Source organism: Thamnophis sirtalis, unplaced genomic scaffold (assembly GCF_051295495.1).
Source record: "Thamnophis sirtalis isolate CommonGarterSnake01/CBP01778 unplaced genomic scaffold, rThaSir2_p1.2 scaffold_2, whole genome shotgun sequence".
Taxonomy (NCBI): domain Eukaryota; kingdom Metazoa; phylum Chordata; class Lepidosauria; order Squamata; family Natricidae; genus Thamnophis; species Thamnophis sirtalis.
Window position 1 is genome coordinate 100995292 of NW_028261382.1, and position 23372 is coordinate 101018663.

General features: G+C 51.0%; 1 protein-coding gene across 1 annotated transcript in view; it reads right to left on the reverse strand.

The window, feature by feature from the left end:
• Nucleotides 1–20002, reverse strand: part of NUGGC (nuclear GTPase, germinal center associated) — a 31872-nt gene extending 11870 nt beyond the window's left edge. The window contains exons 1-10 of the mRNA XM_087703530.1: nt 19988–20002; nt 19116–19237; nt 14307–14504; nt 13976–14081; nt 12518–12610; nt 5835–10707; nt 3328–4396; nt 2663–2888; nt 2258–2470; nt 68–274 (exon numbers count right to left, since the gene is read on the reverse strand). Coding sequence (XP_087559656.1) covers nt 68–274; nt 2258–2470; nt 2663–2888; nt 3328–4396; nt 5835–10707; nt 12518–12610; nt 13976–14081; nt 14307–14504; nt 19116–19237; nt 19988–20002 — 7122 coding nt within the window. The remainder of the gene's footprint in view (nt 1–67; nt 275–2257; nt 2471–2662; nt 2889–3327; nt 4397–5834; nt 10708–12517; nt 12611–13975; nt 14082–14306; nt 14505–19115; nt 19238–19987) is intronic.
• Between the last annotated feature and the right edge of the window lie 3370 nt (nt 20003–23372).

The following is a 23372-nucleotide window of genomic DNA, read 5'->3' on the forward strand; positions in this document are numbered from 1 at the left end:
GCTGGAGCACCCCCGGCACCCGCAGAGGGAAGACGGTGCCCCCCCCCCCAGCAGGAGAAGTGCCTACCTCTTGGGCCGCCGTGTCCCGGCCCGCGTTGGAGTCTCGGGTCCCAGGCAGGTCCACCAGCACGGCTCCTGTCCTCAGAACCTCAGCCTTGGCCACCCGGATCCTCACACACTTGACGATGGGCCAAAACTCCCCACCTTTCATCTCACGCAAATGGTCGGTGCGAGAATCGATAAACTTCTCAATTTCCATACGGAAGTCTGCGGCCTAGAAATCCAGACAGCAAGCAGGAACATTCAGCTTTTCAGGCTTTAAATGTTTAAAAGAACTTTTGCATTGCAAAGATAGTTTAGCTTAAGAACCGTTTAAACGCTTTTGTACAAAATCAACCTTTTCATTTGTGTTGCAGCCGGGACGTGGTTCAGGACCCCCCCCCCCCAGTGACTCTGGTGGGACTTAGACGAAAGGAGCGCCACGCACCCCACCCAGATCAGTCTCTCCGAGAAAGCCTGGAACCCTTCTGGGACCACCTCTGGGGGTCTGCTGCAGAGGTGAGACCCTCCCTTGGAGGCCCCGCGGCTTCCTGAATCGGGAAGTCCAGTCAACGGTGGCAGAGAAGACGAGAGGGAGCCCGCGGCCGTTTCAGCATGTGACGCTCCAAGGCTCAGCCCTCCCCATCTCATTGAATATAAACAGCATGCATGCATATATATATATATATATATATACTTAAAGTCACAACCCCTGGTATGCCCAAGTGTGGGAGGAAGGTCACACTTCCACTCTCTGTCATTAGGCTCGTCACGAGAGTCCATCCAGACAGAAACCCAATATTTTTACTGTTGCCTTTTTGTTAGCATAAATATAACATATATATATATATGTATGTATGTATGTATGTGTGTGTGTGTGTGTGTGTGTGTGTGTGTGTGTGTGTGTGTTTTATTTGTGCTGATAAATAAATAAAGGGAGACTAGTATAGATCTATTTCAAGCTATTTAGCTCTCATCAGCTAGCCATACCCTTACTGGGATTCGAACCTGTGCTGTATTGCATCTTAGGCAAACGTCTTAGCCATTAAGCAACAGGTCTCCTCCTTATCAGCTGAAGCCAGGGAAGAAGGTATATATTGTCACAACCCCTGGTAAGCCCCAATTATGGGAGGAAGCTAACTGCTTCCATCATCTGTCAATCGGCTCGTCACAAGAGTCCATCACGACAGAAACCCAATCCCACAAATAAAAAACACATATATAACAAAGGCAGCAGTAAAAATATTGGGTTTCTGTCATGATGGACTCTTGTGACGAGCCAATTGACAGATAATCGAAGCAGTAAGCTTCCTCCCATAATTGGGGCTTACCAGGGGTTGTGACTCTAAATATATATATATATATATATATATATATATATATATATATGTATGTATGTATGTATGTATGTATGTATGTATGTATGTATGTATGTATGTATATATTATTTATCAGCACAAATATAACATATATATATATATATATATATATATATATGTATATGTTGTATATATGTATATTTATATTTATGCTGGTCTTGTTGTGTGTGTGTGTGTGTATGTATGTATGTATGTACGTACATACATACATGCATACATACGTATATATGTGGAAAGTTGGGAGAACCCGGGGTGAGGTCTGACCCTCAGGAGCATCTCCACCCCAGGCCACAAGGGAGATGCCCCAGAAGCGCCTGGGGGGTGGCCAGGCCCAGGAAAAGAAGGACTGTCTTCAAGTGGGTTGATTGCCTTGAAATAACAGGGTTGCCTGGAGGCTTGGGAGCTGTTGAGCTGAGGTAGAAGGAAAGGAGGCATCCACAAAGAATGGAATCTGCGCTGTGCCCGTGCGAGACCTCTCAAGAATGTATAAGCAGAGAAAGATGTACAGAAGAAAAGTGTGTGTTTTCCTTTGCAAATCCAATTCCTCTGTAACAATCCTTGGTGCATTTCTTTTAAAGTCACAAGGTAGCCGAGCATTATTACATTACAATATATATACTATATATTATATCTATATAATATATAGAACTGTGAAGTTAGTTCCAAGACAATAATGTGAACCGAAGTTAGGGAAGGAAACTAATAGAAAGGGCTTGTTTTGAAATGGTCACATTAAAAGAGAAAAAAGAATTCATATATTGCCAATATACAATTGATACAACTGATTGCAATTGCACAGGGACTCGGGCAGGGGAGCCCCCGGCAGCAGCTTCGCTTACTGTCTCGGCATAAATGTGCTTGACCGTTCCGAGATGTTGGGTCACCCCCTGCTTGTCCTCCAGCTTCTCCAGCTCGTCCACTCTCCCGTAGACGGCCTTCACCCGGCTGTAGGCAGCCCCGGCTTCCGTCTTGCGATCCGGGCAGCGCCTCTTCAGATTGCCGGCTTTGTCCTTCATGTCCTCCAGGAGGGCCTCCAACTCCTTATTCCACTCCTGGGGTGCGGAAGAAGAGAAGAGGGGACGGGATGAAGATGTCCTCCCTGCAGCTGGAGAAGCTGTGGCCAAGCCCAGAAATGCCCAGAGGCTCCTCCAGGCCCTTCAGACCGGTGGGCCACCGCCAAGGCGGGTCGCCCCCTAGCCTGGCCCTGGAGAGGCAGGCACTGCCCGAGGCAGCCCGGCGCCTACCTCCCGGGAGAGGAACTCCACTTCGGCTTCATACGGGCTGCCCTCTGCGCCCCTGGCGATCTCCACCACCACTGCGGTGCAGGCTCTCATGGCCGAGGTGGGCAGCATGGCCTCCTCGTCCAGCAGGGCGTTGAGCAGGCAGCTCTTGCCGGCCCCCGTGTTCCCCACCAGGGCTATGTGGGTCTGGGGCATCTTGGTCGCCTTCTGGAGGACAGCAATCTGGTCCCTTGAAGGAGGGGCAGGGGGGAAGGGAGAATCAAGCAATGCCCTGGCACCTGGCGCCACCCACCCACCCAGCCCCCTCCCTCTCCCACCTGTCCATCTCAGTATTTCTAAACCACGACAATTTTCAGACAGCTGCACTTCAACTCCCAGAATGGGCCGGCTGGGGAACTCTAGTGCAGGTGTAGAACGGGGCCTCACAAGTGGCGGGCACTTGCGCTCGCAGTTCCAGTTGCCTGAGTGGCGTGTGCCTGCTGCTGGTGCAAATCATGTTGTTCGCTCTTGCACACCTGCCACTCCCAGAAAACCATCCCCCCTCCCACCCTCCCTGCTGCTCTGCCAAGAGGGGAGGTTGGGGGGTCTGCTGGTGCAGAGAGTGAACCATGAGTGAGTTTGGGTGTGTGTGTGTGTAAATTACTTTAATAAAGACTAAAACAGAATACCTCCATTTCTCCACGTGGGCCTCGTCAACGCCTTCTACCGAACTCAAGGCCTGGAGGATTTCTGCCAGCACCGACTGGCACTCCTGCAGCTGGAAGGCCACGTCTTGCTCGGAGGACGCCCACTCGGCCGCTCTTCCACAGAGGCGGCTGCTGTGGGGCTCTGTCCGAGCAGGAGGGTCCCTGAAGGAGGAGACCCCTTCCTGGACCTGGGGTGGTGCAGAAGAGGAGACAGCGGCTGCCACGCGCAGACACTCGGCATCCGAAGGCTCCGCCAGCCCTGCCTCCTCCGACTGGCAGGGAATGCCGGGCGCTCCGCCCCCAAAGTCAGACAGGGCCCGGGGGCCTTCGGGCTGCTCGTCTGCCGAGGTTTTGGGGAGGAGTGAATGCTGAGAGACGGAGGGAGAGGGTGGAGGAGAAGATGGGGGATGCGAGAGGAGAGGCCAAAGCCGCCTCTTTTCTTCCTGGGGGGCCTGAGAGCGGAGCCCTGTGCCTGCCAAGGGACTCCGTCCGAGGGGGCACCCATCGCCCTGCAAAGGCCAGGCACTGCGGGGGCCTCCATCACCGCAGGCGTCGGTGGCTGGGAAAGAAGCCGAAGTGCCCGGGACCCACGGGGCTTCCTGGGGGGCCTGGTGGGAGGCGGCCTGTCCTGCCCCCCCCTCAGGCCTGCCAAGCTCCTTCCCAGGAGAGCCCAGCTCCACAGCCTGGGAGGGGCAGGGAGCGCAGAGGGAGGACTCGGCCCCCACGGAGGGCAGCGCCTCGTCTTCCTGCACAGCTTCTTCCTTCACCAGGAGCAAAGCGGCCCCCTGGGCAGGAGTCGGGCGGGGGCGAGGGATGGAAGGACCCTCCTCAGGACTGTCAGCCCCCAGGGCAGAGGCCACAGGGGGTCTTCCTGAGGGAGGAGGAGGAGGAGGCTCCTTTCTCCTGCCATCTTGGCCATCAGGTTCTTCATCGGTCAGCTCCATTTTCACTGGAGGATCACAAGGAGCCACACTTGACTGCAGAGAGGTTTCGGGGCTGGATTCCCAGGGATCCTGGCGGAATGGCTCCCTCGGGCCACTTTCCCTCTTATCTGTGGGAAGATATTTTAAAAGGGAGACAAGGATCAGTTTGCCAGGAGCAGAAATGCAAAGCCTCCCCCTGCCCTCCCTCCCTCTCCTCCCCCTGGCTGGAAAAGGACCAGCAAGCGAAAGCCAGACTGTTCCTGAGTGGGAGATCACCCCTCGCGCCCCCCCCCGGTCAGAGGTGGGCCCCCACCTCTAGGACTAGCTCAGGAGGAACTAAGCAGCCGTCACTGGAGCCCCTCCCGCAACGCCCAGGGTAGAAATTCTCTTTCCCTGGGGGTTTAAAGCAGCCCCTTGGAGGGAAAAAGTTCTGTTTTCAGGGGGAAGATGAGAGGTTCTTCACTAAAGGGAGCCAGAGGTGGTGCAGTGGTTAGGGTGCAGTACTGAAGGCCACTTCAGCTGTCTGCTATCTGCAGTTCAGCGGTTCTAATCTCACCGGCTCAAGGTTGACTCAGCCTTCCATCCTTCCGAGGTGGGTGAAATGAGGACCCGGATTGTTGTTGGGGGCGATATGCTGACTCCGTAAACCACTTAGAGAAGGCTGAAAGCCCTATGAAGCGGTATATAAGTCTAACTGCTAACTGCTAAAATCTCTCTCCTGTCCCGTTTTTCTGGCTTCGGAAATTCTGTTTCTCCCACCCTTTCCCTCCGGGGTCTCCACACACTTCCAGACCTCTGGACTTCTAACTCCCAGCATCCTGGCCCTCGAAGTCCCCAGGCCTTAAGAGGGCCAAGGCCGGAACCCCCCCCCCGCCTTAAACCCTGTGGGTCCTTGGGGTTCAGGACCTGCTGATCACGTACCTAACTCCCAGCTGAGCAAGATGGGCAAGGAAGGCGCAACGGCCTCCATCAAGGCAGGGAGGAGGGCCTGCCAGACAGACACAGGCAGCCCACTCTACTCCTTGCTGCACTGATGAGGTTGCTTAGCTTGGGAATGAGGTGTCTGCAAGCAGAGAGCTCGACTTACAGCAGTTTATTTATGACCGCTCAGTTACAATGGCACTGACTTATGACCATTTCCCACACTTATGTCCATTGCAGCATCCCCATGGTCACACCATCAAAATTCGGATGCTTGTCAACTCTTATTTATGACGGTCGCAGCATCCAGGGGTCACCTGTTCAGCTTTTGTGACCTCTGGACAAGCAAAGTCAATGGGGAAGTGAGGTTCACTTAACGACCACGCTACTAGCTTAACAATTGCAGTGATTCACTTAACAACCGTGGCAAGAAAGGTTGTAAAATGGGGCGAAACTCATTTAAGAGCTCAATTAACAACAGAAATTTTGTGCTCAGTTGTGTCTGTAAGTCAAGGACTGCCTCTATTAATCTGCCTTTTATCCGCTTTCTGTGTTTGTTGTGTCGCAGCCGGAGTCGTATAAATTGGATGACAGAGTAAATGAGCCGGGGGGGGGGGGACAGAGAAAACCGCCTTTGCTCCTTACCTTGGCCAGGGGGGCCTCCAGGGCCGCCTGACGGGAAAACGCTTCCTTTGGCCGGCATCGCCCTCCGGTAGTCCTCAGCTGCTGTCTCCTCCGGGGCCTCCACAGGATCCTCTCGGCAGGCGGAGCCATCAGGTCCGTCTCCTCCGTCTGGTTCTCCACGCTGCAGCCAACAGCCGGGAGCCTCCTGCTCAGAGGGGCTGAGGGTTCGGACGGACTCCGGCTGAGTGTCCCTTGGGGCAGCCTGCCTGTCTTCCTGCCACAGCACGGCTGCCTTTGTGGGCCTCCCCGAGTCTTCATCCTCACAGTCTCCATCGGAGGGAGAATTCCCCTCCGCTTCCGAGAGGCTGCCAGAGCCTCCAGAGGCGCCGTCCAGCGCTTGGTCTGAATGGCTCCAGCGTGGACTGGGAGAAGGTCCGGAGCTCTGAGAAGGAGCAGAGATGCCCAAAGGCCAAGAGGACTCCGGCTCTTCTTCCAAGGGCCCCTCCGGGGGTTCCGCCTTCGGCGACTCAACAGGAGAGCTGCAGCCCGAGTCCCCCAGCGCAGAACCCACCTCCCTGGGGAAGGGCTCCTCCTCAAAGTGGCAGATGTCCTCCTGCCCGGGGCCCCCTGAGCCTTCGCCCCCTTCTCTGGAGGAAGACCCTGCAGGCGCTCCTGCTTCCCCCGTTTCAGCTGCCGGTTCGTTGGAGTCAACGTTGCTCTGAAAGTAATTTCTCACCATCCGAGCAATCGCCTCTCTCTTTCTGTCCGTGGGGTCGGAGCACAGAGGGAGCCGGTTTCCACACTGATGAAGGAACTTCTCTATCGTTTGGCCGAATTGCTCGAGGCTCCCCTTCAGAGGAGGCAAAGGAGGAGGAGGCGCCGCCCCAGGAGATGCCGCTGGCTCCCTGGCAGAGCCCCCAACTGAAGCAGAACCCCCCTTGCAGAGCTTCTTTGGATGACAGGCAGCGCCTTCCAAGGCCTCCTGTTGAAGCCTCTTCCTAGGAGGGGGGCTCTTCGCTTTCTCTTCTTCCTGCAAAAGGGCCTCGCAGGGCTCTGAGCACCCGAAGCCTCCTCTCCACCCTGCAGAGGCCTCCGGGCCATTGCCCAGCTGGCACGCTCTCTCTTGGCCTGGCAGCAGCGCCATCCCTGCCTTCTGAGCGCGTTCCCCTTTTCCTGAAGGGGGACTGCTGGACGACTCACTTCCCGGAAGCTCCTGAGCTGCTTTTCCAAGGGGTGAAGCCACAGTTGCCGTGTCCGGCTGCCCAGGAGGTCTGCCAGCCACGGAAGAAGCCTCTTGGTCCAAGTCCTGGCGGGTGTTTTCCATGAAGCCCTGGTCCATACAGGCAGCCGTGCCATCATCTGCTGATTCCGAAGCTGATTTCGAAGGGGAGTTTGCAGGCCGACCGGCCAAGTTGACGGGATCAGGCTCCACTTCCCCCCCACCCGGCTCCTCCGGTGCTTCTGCGGCTCTTTTCCAGCCCTTCCTTGAACAAGAGGCCCCTGCAGCCTCTGTCCCTGCTGGGGAGGATGCAGCCCACACAGGACGGCCTTGGTCACGACGGGAGGACGTGGGTCCCTCCAGACTCATCTCCAGCATCTCCATGCCCTTCTGTGGTCCAGCAGTGGCCTCTTGAATGGGCGGATGACGTGGTCTTCGGGTGGCCAATTCCTCAGTTGGTTCCCTGCTCTGGGCCCCGTCCGCTCTCTGTCCAGCTGGATGGAAGCACGAGGCGTCCCTTCTTTCGTGAAGACCCTCCGTCTTGGAAGGACCCAACCGGCCCCCCTCTTCTCCTTCAGCTTCAGAGGCCGGAATCTGCCAATGGAGCCCATCATCCCCTTCAGGCCATTGCAGGTCCTCAGCAGAGTCGTCCATTGGCTCCACGGGGAGCTTGACAGCAATGTTCCCAGGCTGTAGGAGGGTCAGCCCAGGGCTGGCTCTTGCCTCCCTGCAGGGGGGATTCTCAGCCAGGTGACCAGACCAGCCGCTCCCCTCAGGAATGAGGACATCTTGCTCAGGTTCCCCTGGAACAGGAAGGCTGATCTGTTCAAGAGGAGCTTCTGCTCCCTCAGAACCTCCGTCTGGTCTAAGAGGGTCTTCAAGGTAAAGCAACTTTCCCCCAACGTCGGCTCCTTTCACTTCTAAACAATTCTCCAGATTCTCAGGCTCAACAATATCCGATTTCGGCTCTTGGGGATCAACCCCTAAAGGACATTGTAGCTGGTTTGTTGCATAGGAAGAACCGCTGGAGAACGTGCTACAAGGCCCCTTCCAGGCCCCCCTCTGCACAGGACATGGGTCAAAATCCCTCCTGGTGACAGCCAAAGGGATGCTTGACACAGGACCGGCCCTTTCCTCCTCCTCCTCCTCCTCCTCCTCCTCCCCTCCCACCGTGGTCTTCACTCTGCCTTCTTCATTCAGATTTGCCAACCGTTCATCCTCCGGGACATTTTGACAGCCCAAAAGGAGGCGACTATCTGACCCCAAACTCTCTCTTGCTTCACGGTGGCTTTTCGGAGAAGGCAACTGGGTGCCCGCAAGGGAACAGTCGGCTAAGCGAGGAATCCTCCCCTCTGGGAGGCCCTCTCTAGAGGAAGCGCCCAAGGAGGGCCCCTCGGCAGGATCTGGGCAAGGGCTCCTCGTGCGGGAGACATCCGCATCCGCAGCAGAACAGGAGTCCGCCTTCTCCTGCTCTGCGAGGCCTCTTGGGCCTTTGTCCAGGCCGCCTTCGGCCTCTCGGGGCTGGTCGGCTGCATCTTCTGTGGTTGCTGCTGTTGAAGTGCCGATTATGCTTCTCTTCACTTCCGATTCTTCTTCACTAGGTGGAACCTTAGACTCACCCTGGCGTTCTCTCCCACTCCCCCGTCTGTAACCAGGCGCTTCTCCTCCGGACGACCCAATCACTGGAACATCGACAATTCCCAGGGAAGAATCATCGTTTTTACTCATCTCTTCGGCATCCGGAAGCCTGGGAACAGCCCTTTCTTCCTTCGAGTTGTTGCTGGATTCAGCACTTCTGGGATTCTCACGTTCCAGTTTCTCCTCCCTCACAGACCTCTCTCCCACTGGATTTTCCAAGGGGATCCTGCTGCTGCTGCTGCTGCGTAAGAGGCATTGCTCAGAAATCAGTTCGCCCAAATTCTCGGGAGGTTCAGGAACTGGGGTTTCTAAGGCCCCTGCGAGAACGGTGGTTTCCCTCAAAGCAGGTCTTGCCTGCAGCCAGTCTGTTTTTCCCACAGCCCTTCCTCCTCCTTCACGGGTCTCTGGGGAGTGGAGGTTTCGGCCTGCTGTGTCAGAAGCCTCACTCCAATCCTTGGGACTGTCTCCTTGGGAGAATCTGCCCTTGAATTGTTCGTCAAGGATGGGGGCCTCCGATAATTTCTGAAGAAGCCTCTCCTTGGGCTCAGCGCCCGGCCTCTGGTTTGGGTCCACATCCTTGAAAGACTCCGTTGTTGCTGCTGCTGCTGCTGCTTCCATCTTAACAGGCTTCACCCCGTCAGCCCACATCCCCATTTCTGCACAAAGGTCTCCCATGCTGGCCTCGTCCCAAACCCCTTCAGCCGCCACTGGAATCGCAGAACTCATCTCCGGCTCAAGTTCTCCACCACGAAGGTGGCCGTCTACATCTTCTAAGCCAGCATCTGTTGCAGGCCCCATTTCCACATCTTCACTGGCTGAAACCTTTTCTGGAGAATCCACTGTGTTGCCCACAGCGCCACTCTGGGTCCCACGCAACGAATTTCTTGAAGGTAAAAGTGCGTTTCTCCTCCCAGAATCCAATTTCTCTTGACGGGAGATTTTGGTGGAAGAACCATTCGTTGGTCCTTCCCCAGAAGGAAAACGGATCTCGGATGTTCTCTCGGCTGAGTCAGGTTGCCCCAATTCAGAAACCTGAATTTCTGAAGAGAGACCGACCGCTCCGCTTTCCACTCCCTCTGCTTCCGCTTCGGCTTCGGCTTCTTCTGCTTCTGATTCTGTTGCTTCTTCTTCTGAGGCCTTTGGTGGGTGTTTCTCCGCCAGGTTCTCTTTGCACTCATCCGCGGAGCCCCCCTCCGCCTCAGCACAGCTCCCAGCCAATCCAACCCCTTCCATTTCTTCCGCTGGGCTGCCTGGCTCCGAAGCAAAAGATTCCCCCGCACAAGCCGTTTCCTCCATACTTGGGCAGGGATTCATCTCGGCCTGTTCCTCGTCCTGGTCAGTTTCACTAAGCGCTGGAGACTCTGGGCCGAAAACAGACGATGATACACAGCCAGAAGCGTCTCCCGTCTCCGTCGGAAAGTTGGGTGTGAGCTGCAGTGTTTCCTCCCAAGGCCCAGAGGCCCCGATTGCTTTTTGGGAGCCATCCTGATCACCCGCGTCCCAAACCTCTGGGCAGGTGGAGGCGGGAAGGAGCGGATGCCTGCAGCTTCTCCCAGGGCCACTTCTGGCGTCCTGGCGCTGAGACCAGCCTTGTGGAGGAGGCCTGTCCCACTCTACGGCACTCTCACGGCTGCTGAGAGAAACGGAATCACCGGATCCTGAATCCTCCTGAAGAGGAGACTCGGGGGCCCCAAAAGGGCTCCCTTTGGGGAGTGCGTAATCCGGGGAAGCAGAACGGTGAACGTGGGAGGCCCATTTGCCCGGAGTATTTAAGGGAGGACGAGATGAGGAAGGAAACCGACTTTGCTCTGGTGTCTTCCGAGGAGGGCTGGGGAGTGGAGCCGTACTGGGGGAAAGTGCTGGGTTTAGTGGAGGGGCCGGAGCAGCCTGGTGGTCGCGCTGTGCGGCAGTGCTTGCCAGAGGGGCACGGCCTGGCAGGAGCCCCGGTGGTGTCATCTGAGGATGAGAAATGTTGGGCGCAAATGCCAAGTTCAGGTTGCCTGAATGCGAAACTCCTGCGGGAGCCGAGTCAGGAGGCTGCAGGAAGAAAGAAAACCGAGAGGTCAGCAACGGACAACGAACTCTGCATCTTTCAGAGCCTCAGATTCCCCCACACGCCAGTCCCCGAATTACCCCCCCCCCCGTCTCCTTTGCCTGCTGCCCCCAATTAGCCCCTTTTACAGGTGCTGCAACTGAAGCTCTCGGGACCCCGAGGACTTTTGTAGACTCAGCCACCCCCGAGGGCTACTTTGGAAAGGGCCCCACCCGCCCAGCTGCCTGCATGGCTGGGACCCCACTTCTGGCCCTTCCCTATGGCCGTCTGAGGAGCCTTGGAGACAGGGGGCCACCTCCAGGCTCTCAGCCCGTCCCCATTCTATCTTCCAGGGTGGAAAAGATGCTGCAAAAGAATAACGGGGTAACGGAGTTGGAGGCTTCCTATTCCAGGGGTCTCCAACCTTTCTGGCTTTGCGGAGTTGACTGGGAGGGGGAGGATACTTCTGGGCAAGCAGCAGGCCAGCGCTTCGGTCACCCGCTGCGTCCGCACACCCGCACTGCATAAGTGGAGCCGCTGCTTCCGCAACCCAGTTCTGAACAGTCGTGGGTTGCAGCAATGGGGGTTGGGGACCCCTGTTCTAATCCAACCCCCTGCTCAAGCAGGAGACCCCACCCCATTTTGGACAAATAGTTGTCCAATCTCTTCCTAAAAACCTCCCGTTGGAGCACCCACAACCTCTGGAGGCAAGCCGTCCCACGGGTTAATTGTTCTGCCAGGATATTTCTCCTCAGTTCCAAGGTTGCTTCTCTCCTTCTTGGTTTCCATCTGTTGTTCCTTGTCTTGCCCTCAAGGGCTTTGGGGAATAGGTGGACCCCCTCTCTTTGTAGCACCCCCCCCCAAATATCGGAAGACGGCTCTCATGTCACCCCCAGCCCTTCTTTCCACTCAACTTCCTGCAACTGCCCTTCTTAGGCTTCAGACTTCAGTCCCCTAACGCTCTTTGTTGCAATTGCTGTGGACAATTTCTCCTGTGCCTGCCCAGTTTTTTTCTGCCCCTTGCCTTGCAGAGGGACAGAGCGAGGAAGAGATTGCAAGGGAAGAAGCAGGCACACACACAAGGGGGAACCCTCCAGGATGTGCATGCCCAGGGCTGCAGGTGCCCCTGCCTCCTTTTCTGTGGGTGTTCCACATTAGCAATAGCAGTTAGACTTATATACCGCTTCATGGGGCTTTCAGCCCTCTCTAAGCGGTTTACAGAGTCAGCGTATCGCCCCCAACAACAATCCGGGTCCTCATTTCACCCACCTCGGAAGGATGGAAGGCTGAGTCAACCCTGAGCCGGTGAGATTTGAACAGCCGAACTGCAGAACTGCAGTCAGCTGAAGTAGCCTGCAGTGCTGCACTCTAACCACTGCGCCACCTCGGCTCTGGCATTAATCCCTTCCTCCCCATTAATTGTGAATGCAAACATTAATTCCCTTTTTGCTAATTATCCCGGTTCCTGAGCGAGCCTTCCAAAGGGCACCCAAGTAGGAAAAGGGGAAACGTGGCCGCAGTCACACAATTTCCCATCTAGCGGCCACTCTGCTTAACAACAGAGCTGCTGGCCCCAACTGCGGTCACTAAATGAGGACTGCCTGTATTATATTTATGACCATGGACTCCTGAAGACCTCAGGCAGGACTAGAACTCATTGTGTCTCCTACTTTCAGTCCTGGCTTCTCAACTCCTAGACCAAACTAGCTTTATTTGCTGGGTTCACAGGAGATAGTAGTAGTTCATTCAACAAATGTTACAGGAAAATAATGGTTTCACGTGATTCATGGATTCAGCTGTTAACCGAAAACCCACGTTTGTCTTTCTCACGTTTAACAGTTGGGCGGAATTTCTTCTGTCTCCACAAACCCTCGGCATCTGATCAGGGCCGCAGTCGCAATGCTCAAACTGAAAGGAAGAAGGAAAAGGGTTACTACTGATGTGCTTTCTTCCTAAAGAGCTCAACGATACCAGTTTTAAAAAAGAAAAGAATGAAGAAAAGCTGTGAATGAAGACGAAAAAGAATCTTCTTTGCAGCAATTCACGAAGCGCCTGCAAGGAAACCACCGAGGCCAGAAAAGCGGGCAGGAGCCCCGGAGTTCAAGCCTGAACTGCTGCCCAGATTCTCTTCTGGGGGGAGAAATAAACGGAATCTCCTCTCTTTTTAAGGATGTTTCTGCGATCCCTTTCTGCCCATATTAAACCCTTCCTGATGATCAATTTGTTTTTTCCCCATTTTCAACAAAAGATTCTCAGTCACTAATAAATGTCTTTTCCCTAATCAAACAGGCCATAAAGATAAAAATATGGAATGAAGGCTGATTTTGTGTCCTGCTGTTCTGAAGGCTTATTTTGGTCTTGAAATAACGAGGATCTGGATGTGGCTTAAGAAAGTTTTAAGCAAACTCCCAAAGTCGCCCCCTTTGGCTGTGAGCTTGATGGTTTTTCCATGGCTTCCAGTCACCCAAAGTCATGACTTGGTTGCAACCCCTGCGGTCTCCTCATGAGAAGCAGCCTTCCGGAGCACAAGTGGCCGATCTCTCGGCCTCCCTTATCCAGGAAACTCAACTGGTCCGGGCTTCTTGCTCAGCGACTGGTACCCCCTGCGAAGTCATCCCCACTCCTTCTTCAGACAAATCTTAGCCCACCCTTGTCCGCAATCAGGAGAGAAGAAATATACTTCTGGTGAAGACTCACAGCCAACTCGATGTCTCTTTTTGAAGAGGATGGCATCCACATGGAGAACACAGATATTGGAAGACTGCTCTCATGTCTCCCCTAGTCCTTCTTTTCTCTAAACTATCCATACCCAGTTCCTGCAACCGTCCTCCATCTGTTTTAGACCCCAGTCCCCTAATCATCCTTGTGGCTCTACTCTGCACTCTTGTCTCGGCTTCCAGAGTCTAGACTGATTTGGACTGGCATGGGGTCCTTGCCTAATGACCAAGGGGATTTGGTTGATGACAGCATGTGGGACAGCGATGCAGTCGTGTCTGCATTGCTTGGTGATGGAAATCCCAGTTCCTGTCCAGACTTCAAGGGCTGCCTGTGCAGCCAGAAGCACCCTGACCTCGTAGGAAGGAACAAAAGGTAACCCAGACCAGTTCATCAAAAACACTGGAAGGTCAGGCTGTGGTTTATGCTGGGCCTTTTCCTCTTGCCATTCCTCGTTTAGCGTCAGGAGCTGTTTCCAAATAAAATGGTTAATCATCACAATAAATCATTTTCTGGCCAATGTGTGCACTTATTGTGCAGGGAAGAGAAAAACCTTACCAGAAAATAAAAGGGAGAATTTGGCTGCCTTGCGTGGCTTCCCAGGAGCAGGTTCTTCCCAGCCGGATGGCCAAAAGTGACCGTATCTCCTTCTCGCAAATTTACTCTACCTGAACACAAAACAATCAATTAAAAGAGTTTTCAGAATGTATTTAAAGTTCAGAGGTTTCGTCACAAAGCTCCTCTTGCAACACAGACTCACAATTTGGCACAACTGTGCTGGATTTGGGATCACACACCCCATTGATAAAAGAATTATTAGTGGCTGACAGCCAGCCAGGGCAGCCCTCACAGCTGTAGTCTTGCGCCTCTTTAAAGCCACTGCCCACACCTACCTTTGATGCGGACGTCGTTGACATACACCCCTGTCAGGCTGGAATCCACCAGGACATATTCGCCGTCCGTCCGGATTATCCGTGCGTGGATACGGGAGATGTAATTGAGGTCCGTGGCGGCGGCGGCAGGAGAGTTGAGACAGTAGTCCACTACTCGGATGTTTCGGCCAAAGAGGGTGACGGCCTTGGAAAAGCTTGGGGGAAATATATAAGTGTTTGTAAGTTTACTGCATGGTTCGGTACTTAGCAACTTTAAGAGTTGTGGACTTCAACTCCCAGAATTCCCCAGCCAGCATGCTCTGGTTGGGGAATTCTGGGAGTTGAAGTCCACAACCCTTAAAGTTGCCAAGTACAGAGACCTCAGCTTTAGATAGCAACTTCCCTGAGGTCAGATGCTGGGATAGTTCAGGAACAGCCTAATCCCCACCACCATGTTAAAAAGCAGACGCAAAAACAGGAGCCAAAACATCTAGTCAGTCATATTTTTTAAAAAAAACCCATTCCGGGGGAAATGGTTGAGAGGAAATAACGAGAAAACGAAGTCTTCCTCTGGTCGGCCAGCGGATGAGGACACGGGCTGGGCAAGGAGGTTCTCCCTCGTTTTTCTCAAAAGCCTGGCAGAGCCCTCGCCCCAAAGCTCCTGAGCAAAGGCAGCTGGGCAAAAGGCCTGGCAAAGGCCAAAGATGGGAAGGGGAAGCAGAGACGGGCGTCAGAAAGGGAAGGAAATTGGAGGGACCTTGGAAAAGGCCTCTACAGCAAAAGGGAAAAAACTTTGAACTCTCCCTTCCCTTTTTTTGCTGATAGTGTCTACATCACTTTGCCTGGAATGTGATGGTTTTTTTCTGTCCGCCCTCCTTCCTCTTGTTTGTTGAAGCCTTGAGGTGTTGAATTTTGTTTTTTTCTTCCTACCATTTTGAGATATTTGAGATATATGAGACATCTGGATGGTTGGTTCTTAAATCTAAATGGACTGAACTAAAGGTATCTGCAAGCAAAAACTTCTTTTTTCCCTTTTTTCCCCTCCCATTTTTATAATGTTCCAATTCCCCTGCTTTTTTTTTTTTTTTACTTTAACTCTGAACTCCTTGCCTACTTCTTTTACTTATTTACTCTTTCTTGTTCTACGTTCTTGCGATATCCCAGTGGTTATCTGGCATATCTTTTCTCTCTCTTTTCTCACCTTTTTCTTTTCCTTTTCTTTTTTCCTTATAGTCAACATTAATTGGATCGAGCTACAAAGAGAAAAAGAAAGAATAAAACCAGGAAGATGAGCAGAAAGACGACACCAGTGGGCTCTGCAACAACGACCCCTTTCTCCTCTCCGGCAGGAGGACAAAGATCAATGCAGACCATGATTCAACAGGAAAAAGAGAAGGCGACATCACTAGAGGCAATTATGCAAGCAATACAAAAATTACAAGCAAGCACCGATGAAAATCTAGATACGCTTGTAAAGAGGTCTGAAAATATGGAAAAGAGGATGGAGACAATGGATCAGCGAATTGGGAACATAGAACAAAAAACAGGCCAGACAGAGGGAAAGATTCAAATTATTCAATGATGTATCGTGAAACAAGAAGACAGAATGCAAAAACATGCTGAAAGAGAGGAACAAAGAAAGAAGAGGGATGAAGAACTCAACAGTAGATTGAGCGAAATGGAAACAGAAAGCAGTGCAATAATAAGATGGGAGATGGAGCGCTCTGAATATTTCTTAAGATTTCAAAATATAATAGAGGAAAAGGGAGAGAATCTGCCACAAATAATATCTGAAATCCTGATAGATGCGTTAGAGAATACCCCAAGAGAAGATGATGGATGGCATAGATGAGACATTTCGGGTAAATACAAGATATGCAACGAAAAATGCTCTTCCAAGGGAAGTCCATGTAAGATTTACTAAATAAGCATTGAAGTTACAAATATTGCAGAAAACAAGAGACAGAAAATTGGAATACAAAGGCAAGGAGATTGTAGTCTTAAAGCAAATTCCAAGACGAGGGAGAGAGAAGAGAAGAAAATACCAATTCCTGACTACAATTTTACTTAAGATAGGAGTTAACTATAGATGGCTGATACCGGAAGGTTTAATGTTTCTATGGAAAAGACAAACTCTCAAAGAGGATAACTATTTTAGATTGAAATTCCAACGGACTTGATGAAATGGGGAAATCTACAATTATCAATGATTGGGAGAATCTAAACAATTAAAATGAAATTTTTACCTAGAATCTTATACTTGTTCCAGACAATCCCAATTAGATCGGGGAAAGACTATTTTGAAGATCTAAATAAAAGCGTGTTGAAATTTATATGGCAGGGGGAAAAGCAAGAATAAAACTTAAAGTGTTGCAAGACACTAAAACAAGAGGAGGGCTGGGCTTACCCGACTGGGAGCTATATTACCAGGCAACAAGCCTGATGTGGATTAAGGATTGGATAATGTTAAGAAATGTTAGGCTTTTGAATTTAGAGGGTCACGACTGGCTGCTGGGATGGGATGCATTCCTATGGTATAAGGGAACCAAAGCACATGGTTACTTTAGAAGACATTATATAAGAGAGGAGAAGGTTAAGAAATTACATTATTTAAAAATTCCAGTCTGGATATCAACCATTGAAGCCTTTTCATATTCAATAATATACAAAAAGGAACAAACAGATATGCTGAACTATTAAATACAGAGGGTGAACTTAAATCCATTCAAGACTTGAAAGAGGAAGGAAATGAAATTAATTGGTATTCATATGTGCAAATACATTCTAGATATAACAAAGATCGAAAAATGGAGGGGTTTTATGATAAAATGATTGAATTAGATAAAATCTTAACAGGTACTGAAGAAAAAATAATTTAAAAACTTTATGGCTACCTATTAGAGGTGAAGCTACAGGAAGAACAAGTTAAAGAAACTATGTTAACTTGGGGGGGAAAATTTGGGCATGAAATTGACCTAGAGAAATGGCAAAAACCATGGTCTCAAAACTATAAAATGACAATGTCGACTGCATATAAAGAGAATTTGTATAAGATGTTTTACAGGTGGCACTTATCCCAATGAGAATAGCAAGAATGTTTAAGAACAAATCCGAAAAATGCTGGAAATGTCATCAGACGCCAGGCTCATACTACCACATGTGGTGGACTTGTACTGAAGCTAAAAGATATTGGACTAAAATCCACATGTGGTTGGAGAAAATGATACATAAACACATAAGACTTAAAACCAGAACTTTTTTTATTGGGAAACATACCAGACACATACAATAAAGACTTGAAATATTTGACTGTAAATGTCTTAACAGCTGCTAGAATTGTATTTGCAAAAATTGGAAAAATGAGAAAATACCAACACAGGAGGAAACTATTTGGAAAATAATGGAATATGCTGAAATGAGTAAACTTACATTTGAAATTAAAGGACAGGAGGATGAGTAATTTTATAAGGTTTTGAGATTTGTTTTACCAATGGTTAGACAAAAAAAACTGAAATTGTTTATTTATGTACCACCAGAAAGTTATAGTCATTGTTATGAAAGTTTTTTGCTATGAAATAGAGTGCTTGATCATATGATATATAAAGGATAATAATGTATTCAATGCATAAGAATGGGATGATTTGAACGCTATGTATAATTGTAAGTATTGATCATGTTATACTGGAAAGATTTTTATATGTTAAATGGACTAATGATGATGTAATAAATAATTGATACATATATGAATTGAAATGTTCAATAACTCCTTGGATTAACAATGGGAAACTATTTCTGGAGTTGAATATGCCACACTAGAAGTATTGTATACTCTATGGATGACTAATATTAGCGGTAACCTGAACACATAATGCTCAATGATAATGATGTATTTAGTTTTGTTTGATGGATAACCAGTGATCTTATTTTTAATTGTAAAAACTGATGCACAAAAGTTTGTAAATGACATGCTTGATGAAATTGAGGAAAGTTTTTTGTATGTGTTGTTTTGTTTTTGTTTTAAAAATAAAATAAAAATTTAAATAAAAAGAAAGGGAGAGAGAGAAGGAGAGTGGGACAAAAGAGATTTTCTTCCTTCTCTTCTCTGCCCTCCTTTTTCTGACAACTGGAGAAGGAAACATCAGGATGGGCACATGTGGATTCAATCTGAAACCCTGACAGGCAGAAATGTGAATTTAAGTAGGAGAGGAGGAAGAACAGGTGTGGGAAATTAAACCAACAATCTGACCTTTATGTATATACAGGTAGTCCTCAACCTTTGGCCACCAGTGAGCCCAAAATTTGTTGCTCAGTGAAACATTTGTTAACCGAGTTTGCACCATTTTACGACCTTTCTTGCCACAGCTGTTAATGGATCACTGCAGTTGTTAAGTGAGTCCGGCTTCCCCATTGGTCAGAAGGTCGCAAAAGGGGGTTGCCTGACTCCGGGACACTGCAACCGACATAGATGTGAGTCAGCTGTCAAGCATCCAAATGCAAATCAGGTGACCACGGGGATGTGGCAACGGTCGTAAGTGTGAAAAAGGGTCCTAAGTCACTTTTTTCAGTGCCACTGTAACTTTGAATGGTCACTAAATGAACTGTTGTAAGTCGAGGACTACCTGTATCCCAAGCAGAGCTGCCTGCAGAGAGGGGGACAACCAAGACATCATTAGGTGACCAAAGGCCCACATGGCGTATCTAAGAGGGTCGTGGGGGGGGGGGGGCTTTGGTCGCAGTGGTGGCCACTGTGGTGGCATTCTTGTCCACCGCTGGGAGGGAGCCCTGACCACGAGGCTTCTCCTCCGCAGGGTGGGGACGTAACTTACTGGATAACCTGACTGATGCCAGGGACCGGAGCCCGGGAGCCTATGCTGCGCAGGTGACTCAGCCGCTGGCCCTCGCCACCCGGCGGACAGGAGAGCGCCATCTCAGGAGATTCCCCCTCCGGCTACGGCCAGGCAGATTCAAGCTGTCAATGAAAAGCAAAACAGGATCTTCTTGGACACTCGGAGGAGGGACTCCTCCCTGCCTTGCGGGCGAAGCTCCTCCCTCTTATGCGAGCAGATGCTGCCCTGCCATGAAGGAAGCCGCGAAGCACAAAGCCCCGTCCTGCCCGCCCCACCTTCTCCCTCGGGCACCAGCTGGATTCTGCCAGGGATCACCGCTTCCCCCACTTTGATGGGGTGGCAGAGCCCGAGGGCAGGAGCTGGCCTGGCTCTACAGAGGTCCCACTTTTAAGAAAACGAAGAGGGCCCCATCAGATGTTCAGGCAGCTTGGCTTTCATGCCTTGGGAAAGCAGAGCCTCCTTGCCTGCCCCACCCCCACCCCAAACTCCCCATTCTGCGGGGCCCACATCCGTTTCTCCCTGGGAGAGCAAACTCTCTGGGCTCCACGGGAAACAGCCTGCAGGTAGAGGCCAACCTCCTTCGTTCAGCAGCAGACAATGTGGATTCGTCCGATTCACCCACAAAGCCTCTTCCAAGATCGAAACAATCTCATTCCTTGGCTGCTTATTTGCTCAGATCAACTTCAGATATTGTCCTTCAAATACCCAACCTCGTTGAGTATCAACGCTGCTCATTGGGGGAAAGAGGCAGCATCCCAAACTCCAGGGGACTATTTAAATCAGCCGTCCCAAACCTTCCTGACTCTGTGGATCAATAGTGGCGATGGCCGCATGAGGTTGGCTGGTCTTGCCTGCTCGTCTGCCATGGTCTAGTTCCCAACAGACCATAGAACCCGATCATGGACTGGGGACCCCTGATTTAAACGAATGAACCACAGCTCTTGGGTTCAATTCAGCCCATGGAAGAAGACAGACCCAAAGAAGACATTTGATGGCTTACGTATCCCAGGAAGATTTCCTGGTGTTTTAACGACAGCAGCAGATGGAGGAGAAATAGGAGAGCCACTTGCTCTGCTAACCTTGTAATTGGTAAAGGAACGCTCGCTCCAATGGTTCCTTCCTTGTGCTTCTGGACACGTCCTTTGCTAATGCCTTGTCTCCTCTTTCCTCTAACTGGCTATCTCAGCTATGAAGAAGCTGGAATATATTGACAGACATCAGCAAATGGAGATAGGCTAGAATTGGACACTCTCAGCCAGAAGGTGCTACTTTTGTTCATGAAGACATGAAGCACGGAGGAGGACCTGTCCGACTTTCCTAATCGGGAAGGACGCAGCAAGGGGCAGCTCTAGGGTTCACGGCACTCAATGACCAAGTTTGACTTGGTGAGCAAACCATGATTATCATTAGCTAAGTTTATGTTCTGATCACTGATGCAGGAGAATTTATGAGTTTTATGATCAAGTCCTACTTGAAATCAACGGAAAGAAGATATTTTGCTGATGCTGACTGGAAACTGGAATGTCAAATTTGGAAACAAGAGAAATCCGGAGGGGACCCGGCGGGCCGATCCAAGGAGCCCTGTCTCCCTGCAGGAAGCGGTGATGTCAGAGAGTCAAAAGGCAACTAGAGTAGAACAGAATGACAGAATTGGAAGGGACCTTGGAGGTCTTCAAGTCCAACCCCCTGCCCTGGCCATTGCCATGGTCAGAGTAATCTGTTCATGGCAAAGGTATTATGCTAGTTGATTCCACTGCAATCTTAACTGGCCCAGGGCAAAAATGAGATCCTGCGCTGATATACTTGGGACTGTTGATGATTTGGGACAGACGATGATTGATTGCCGGACCTGCTCCAGGCTCAACATCCCATTTTCATGGAAAACATTTTAGAACTTTGTATGAAGTAGGTTTATTTTCTCCTTGGTGTAATCCACTATCTTTTGTAAACACTGTGGAACTGAAATATCTATGGATTCTATGTGGAGCTTACTAATAAATCTCAATGTGGGAATTCCCTCATTGAGATTTATTAGTAAGTTGTTATTAATTCAGATTCTGTAAATGATGAGTCTAGACTTGTCTCTTGTGGCAATAAAACTGGCATTTCCAATTCATCTACCTAGCTCTTAATGCTCTCCAAGGCTAGATTTTGAAATGTAAATCTTTAAACATAGTTTTCAAATTTAGTATTATTAATAATGCCAAATGTTAGTTGCCAATCGGATCTTTAAACACTTGTGTTGATTTTATTAATTACTTCACCCTAGCTTTGTCAGTTTATTAACAATGCATTTGTGAAAGTGTTACATTTCAAGAACCAATTTGCAATACAAAGCTGCCCTGATCCACTTTGGATGTTGAATGGAGCATATCTGTGCAATATAACCATATGTCTGTAACTATGGAAGGTTTTCTATAAATGTTCATTCACCACATTGAGTTTCTGAGGGTTTCGAAAGCGTTGGTTTAGGCAATGGTTACATATCTTCCTTAAGAATAAAGAAGAATCTTGCTATGATTTATAAGCCAAAACATAATTTCAGTTAGTGGTTTGGCACAAGAATTTATCAAGTGGAGATCAAAACTGGAAGGAAGGAGGAATTTACTGACAGTGAGGACAATTAATCAGTGGAGCAACAGAAGTTGTGGGAGCTCCAATATTGGAGGCTTTTAAGAAGAGACTGGACAGCTATTGGTCTCAAATGGTCTCAAAGGTTGGGACCTGTAAGACTTCATCTCCCAGAATTCCCCAGCTGGCTGAGAAATTCTGGGAAGTGATGTCCGGAAGACTTAAAGTTGGCAAGGTTGCACACCTGAGATGTAGGGTCTCCTGTTGAGCAGGGGGTTGGACTAGAACAGTGTTTCTCAACCTTGACAACTTGGAAGTCCTGTGGACTTCAAGTTGCCAAGGTTGAGAAACACTGGACTAGAAGACCTCTGTTCTTCTGCAGTGGTTCCCTTGGCACATGTGCCACATCTGAAGCTGAGCCCCCTCAGGCATGCCCATAAACCGCCCAGAACCTCCGGGACCTTCCTGGCCCAACTGCTCTCTGAGCCCCACCTGCCCCTTAGAATTGCTCTCATCGGAGCGTTTTCTTTCCTCGGGAGCACAGAAGCTGAAAATTTACTTCTCTCTGGAATATTTCCTCCCCCAGTTCTTCCTCTTTGGAGAAGGTGCCTCAGCCCGTCTTGCTAATATCTTTAATTTCTAAATGCATTAACCTAATAGTTATGAATTGTTCCTTTTCAATTACTACTTTCCGTTAATTATTAACGTCTCCCGACTTTATCGCCGCTTTCTTCGATTTCCATCGGATCCCTGGAAACGGTCCCGTTGCAAAAAGGCAAGGAAAGCAAACGGCGGCTCTTCTTTTGGCCAAACGCCGGATTTGTTCCGAAGCCCATTCGTCACACCAAGCGGGAAAGGCGACCCGTTTATTCCGCCCAGCAGCGCAAAGAGCGGCGCCTTCGGGACTCCGACGCCAATCGGGAGCCTCGAACGGGGTTCAGCGGAGCCGCTTCCAGGCGCTTTGGGGAAACCGGGTCACGGGACCCCGAGCAAGCGCTGGTTGCGCCACGTAGGAGAAGTCTCCCTTCCCTCCCCAGGTACACAGGGCGCCCCCCTCCCTCCAGGGGGAGGCTTCGCTCCGGCGCCCGCCTGGCCCCGGCCGAGGAAACGGGCAGGAGGGGGCGGAAGAGCCAGGCTCGGAAGCAGGGAAGGCAGGAAGGGGGGCAGCAAAGAGCGACCTTAAGCCAAGCCGAGACCCTCTGCCAGGCAGCTCCCCCCGCGGGAAGAGCCGGGCTTCCCAGGCTCCCTGCCTGCCCAGGGCTCCACGGGGGAATCTTCCTTGGGATCGCCCGCCAAGCCACCTCGCCCCCCGGCCCCTCCCCGCACCTGCCTGCTGGAAGGGGCGCCGGAGCCCCCCGAGAAACCGCCAGCCTCTGCAGCGCCGCCTCCTTTCGCGCCAAAGCCGAGGCCCCGCCCACCCGCCAGGGAGGGGGAAACGAAAGCGAAACCGAGACCGCCGTCTGCGCCTGCGGGAACCGCGCCCCCCACCCCGGGCTGCAATGGCGGCTCTGGGCGCCAGGGGGCGTCGGCCGAGGGTCGTTGGCGGTACCCCCACCCCGCGGGGGGGGGCTTTTGCGGGGTAGGAACCGCTGGGCTCCCCAGCCTCCCACGAAGGTCCCGGGGGGGGGGGAGGACTCCCCCTCCAGCCTCCCCCGGGGCCTCTGC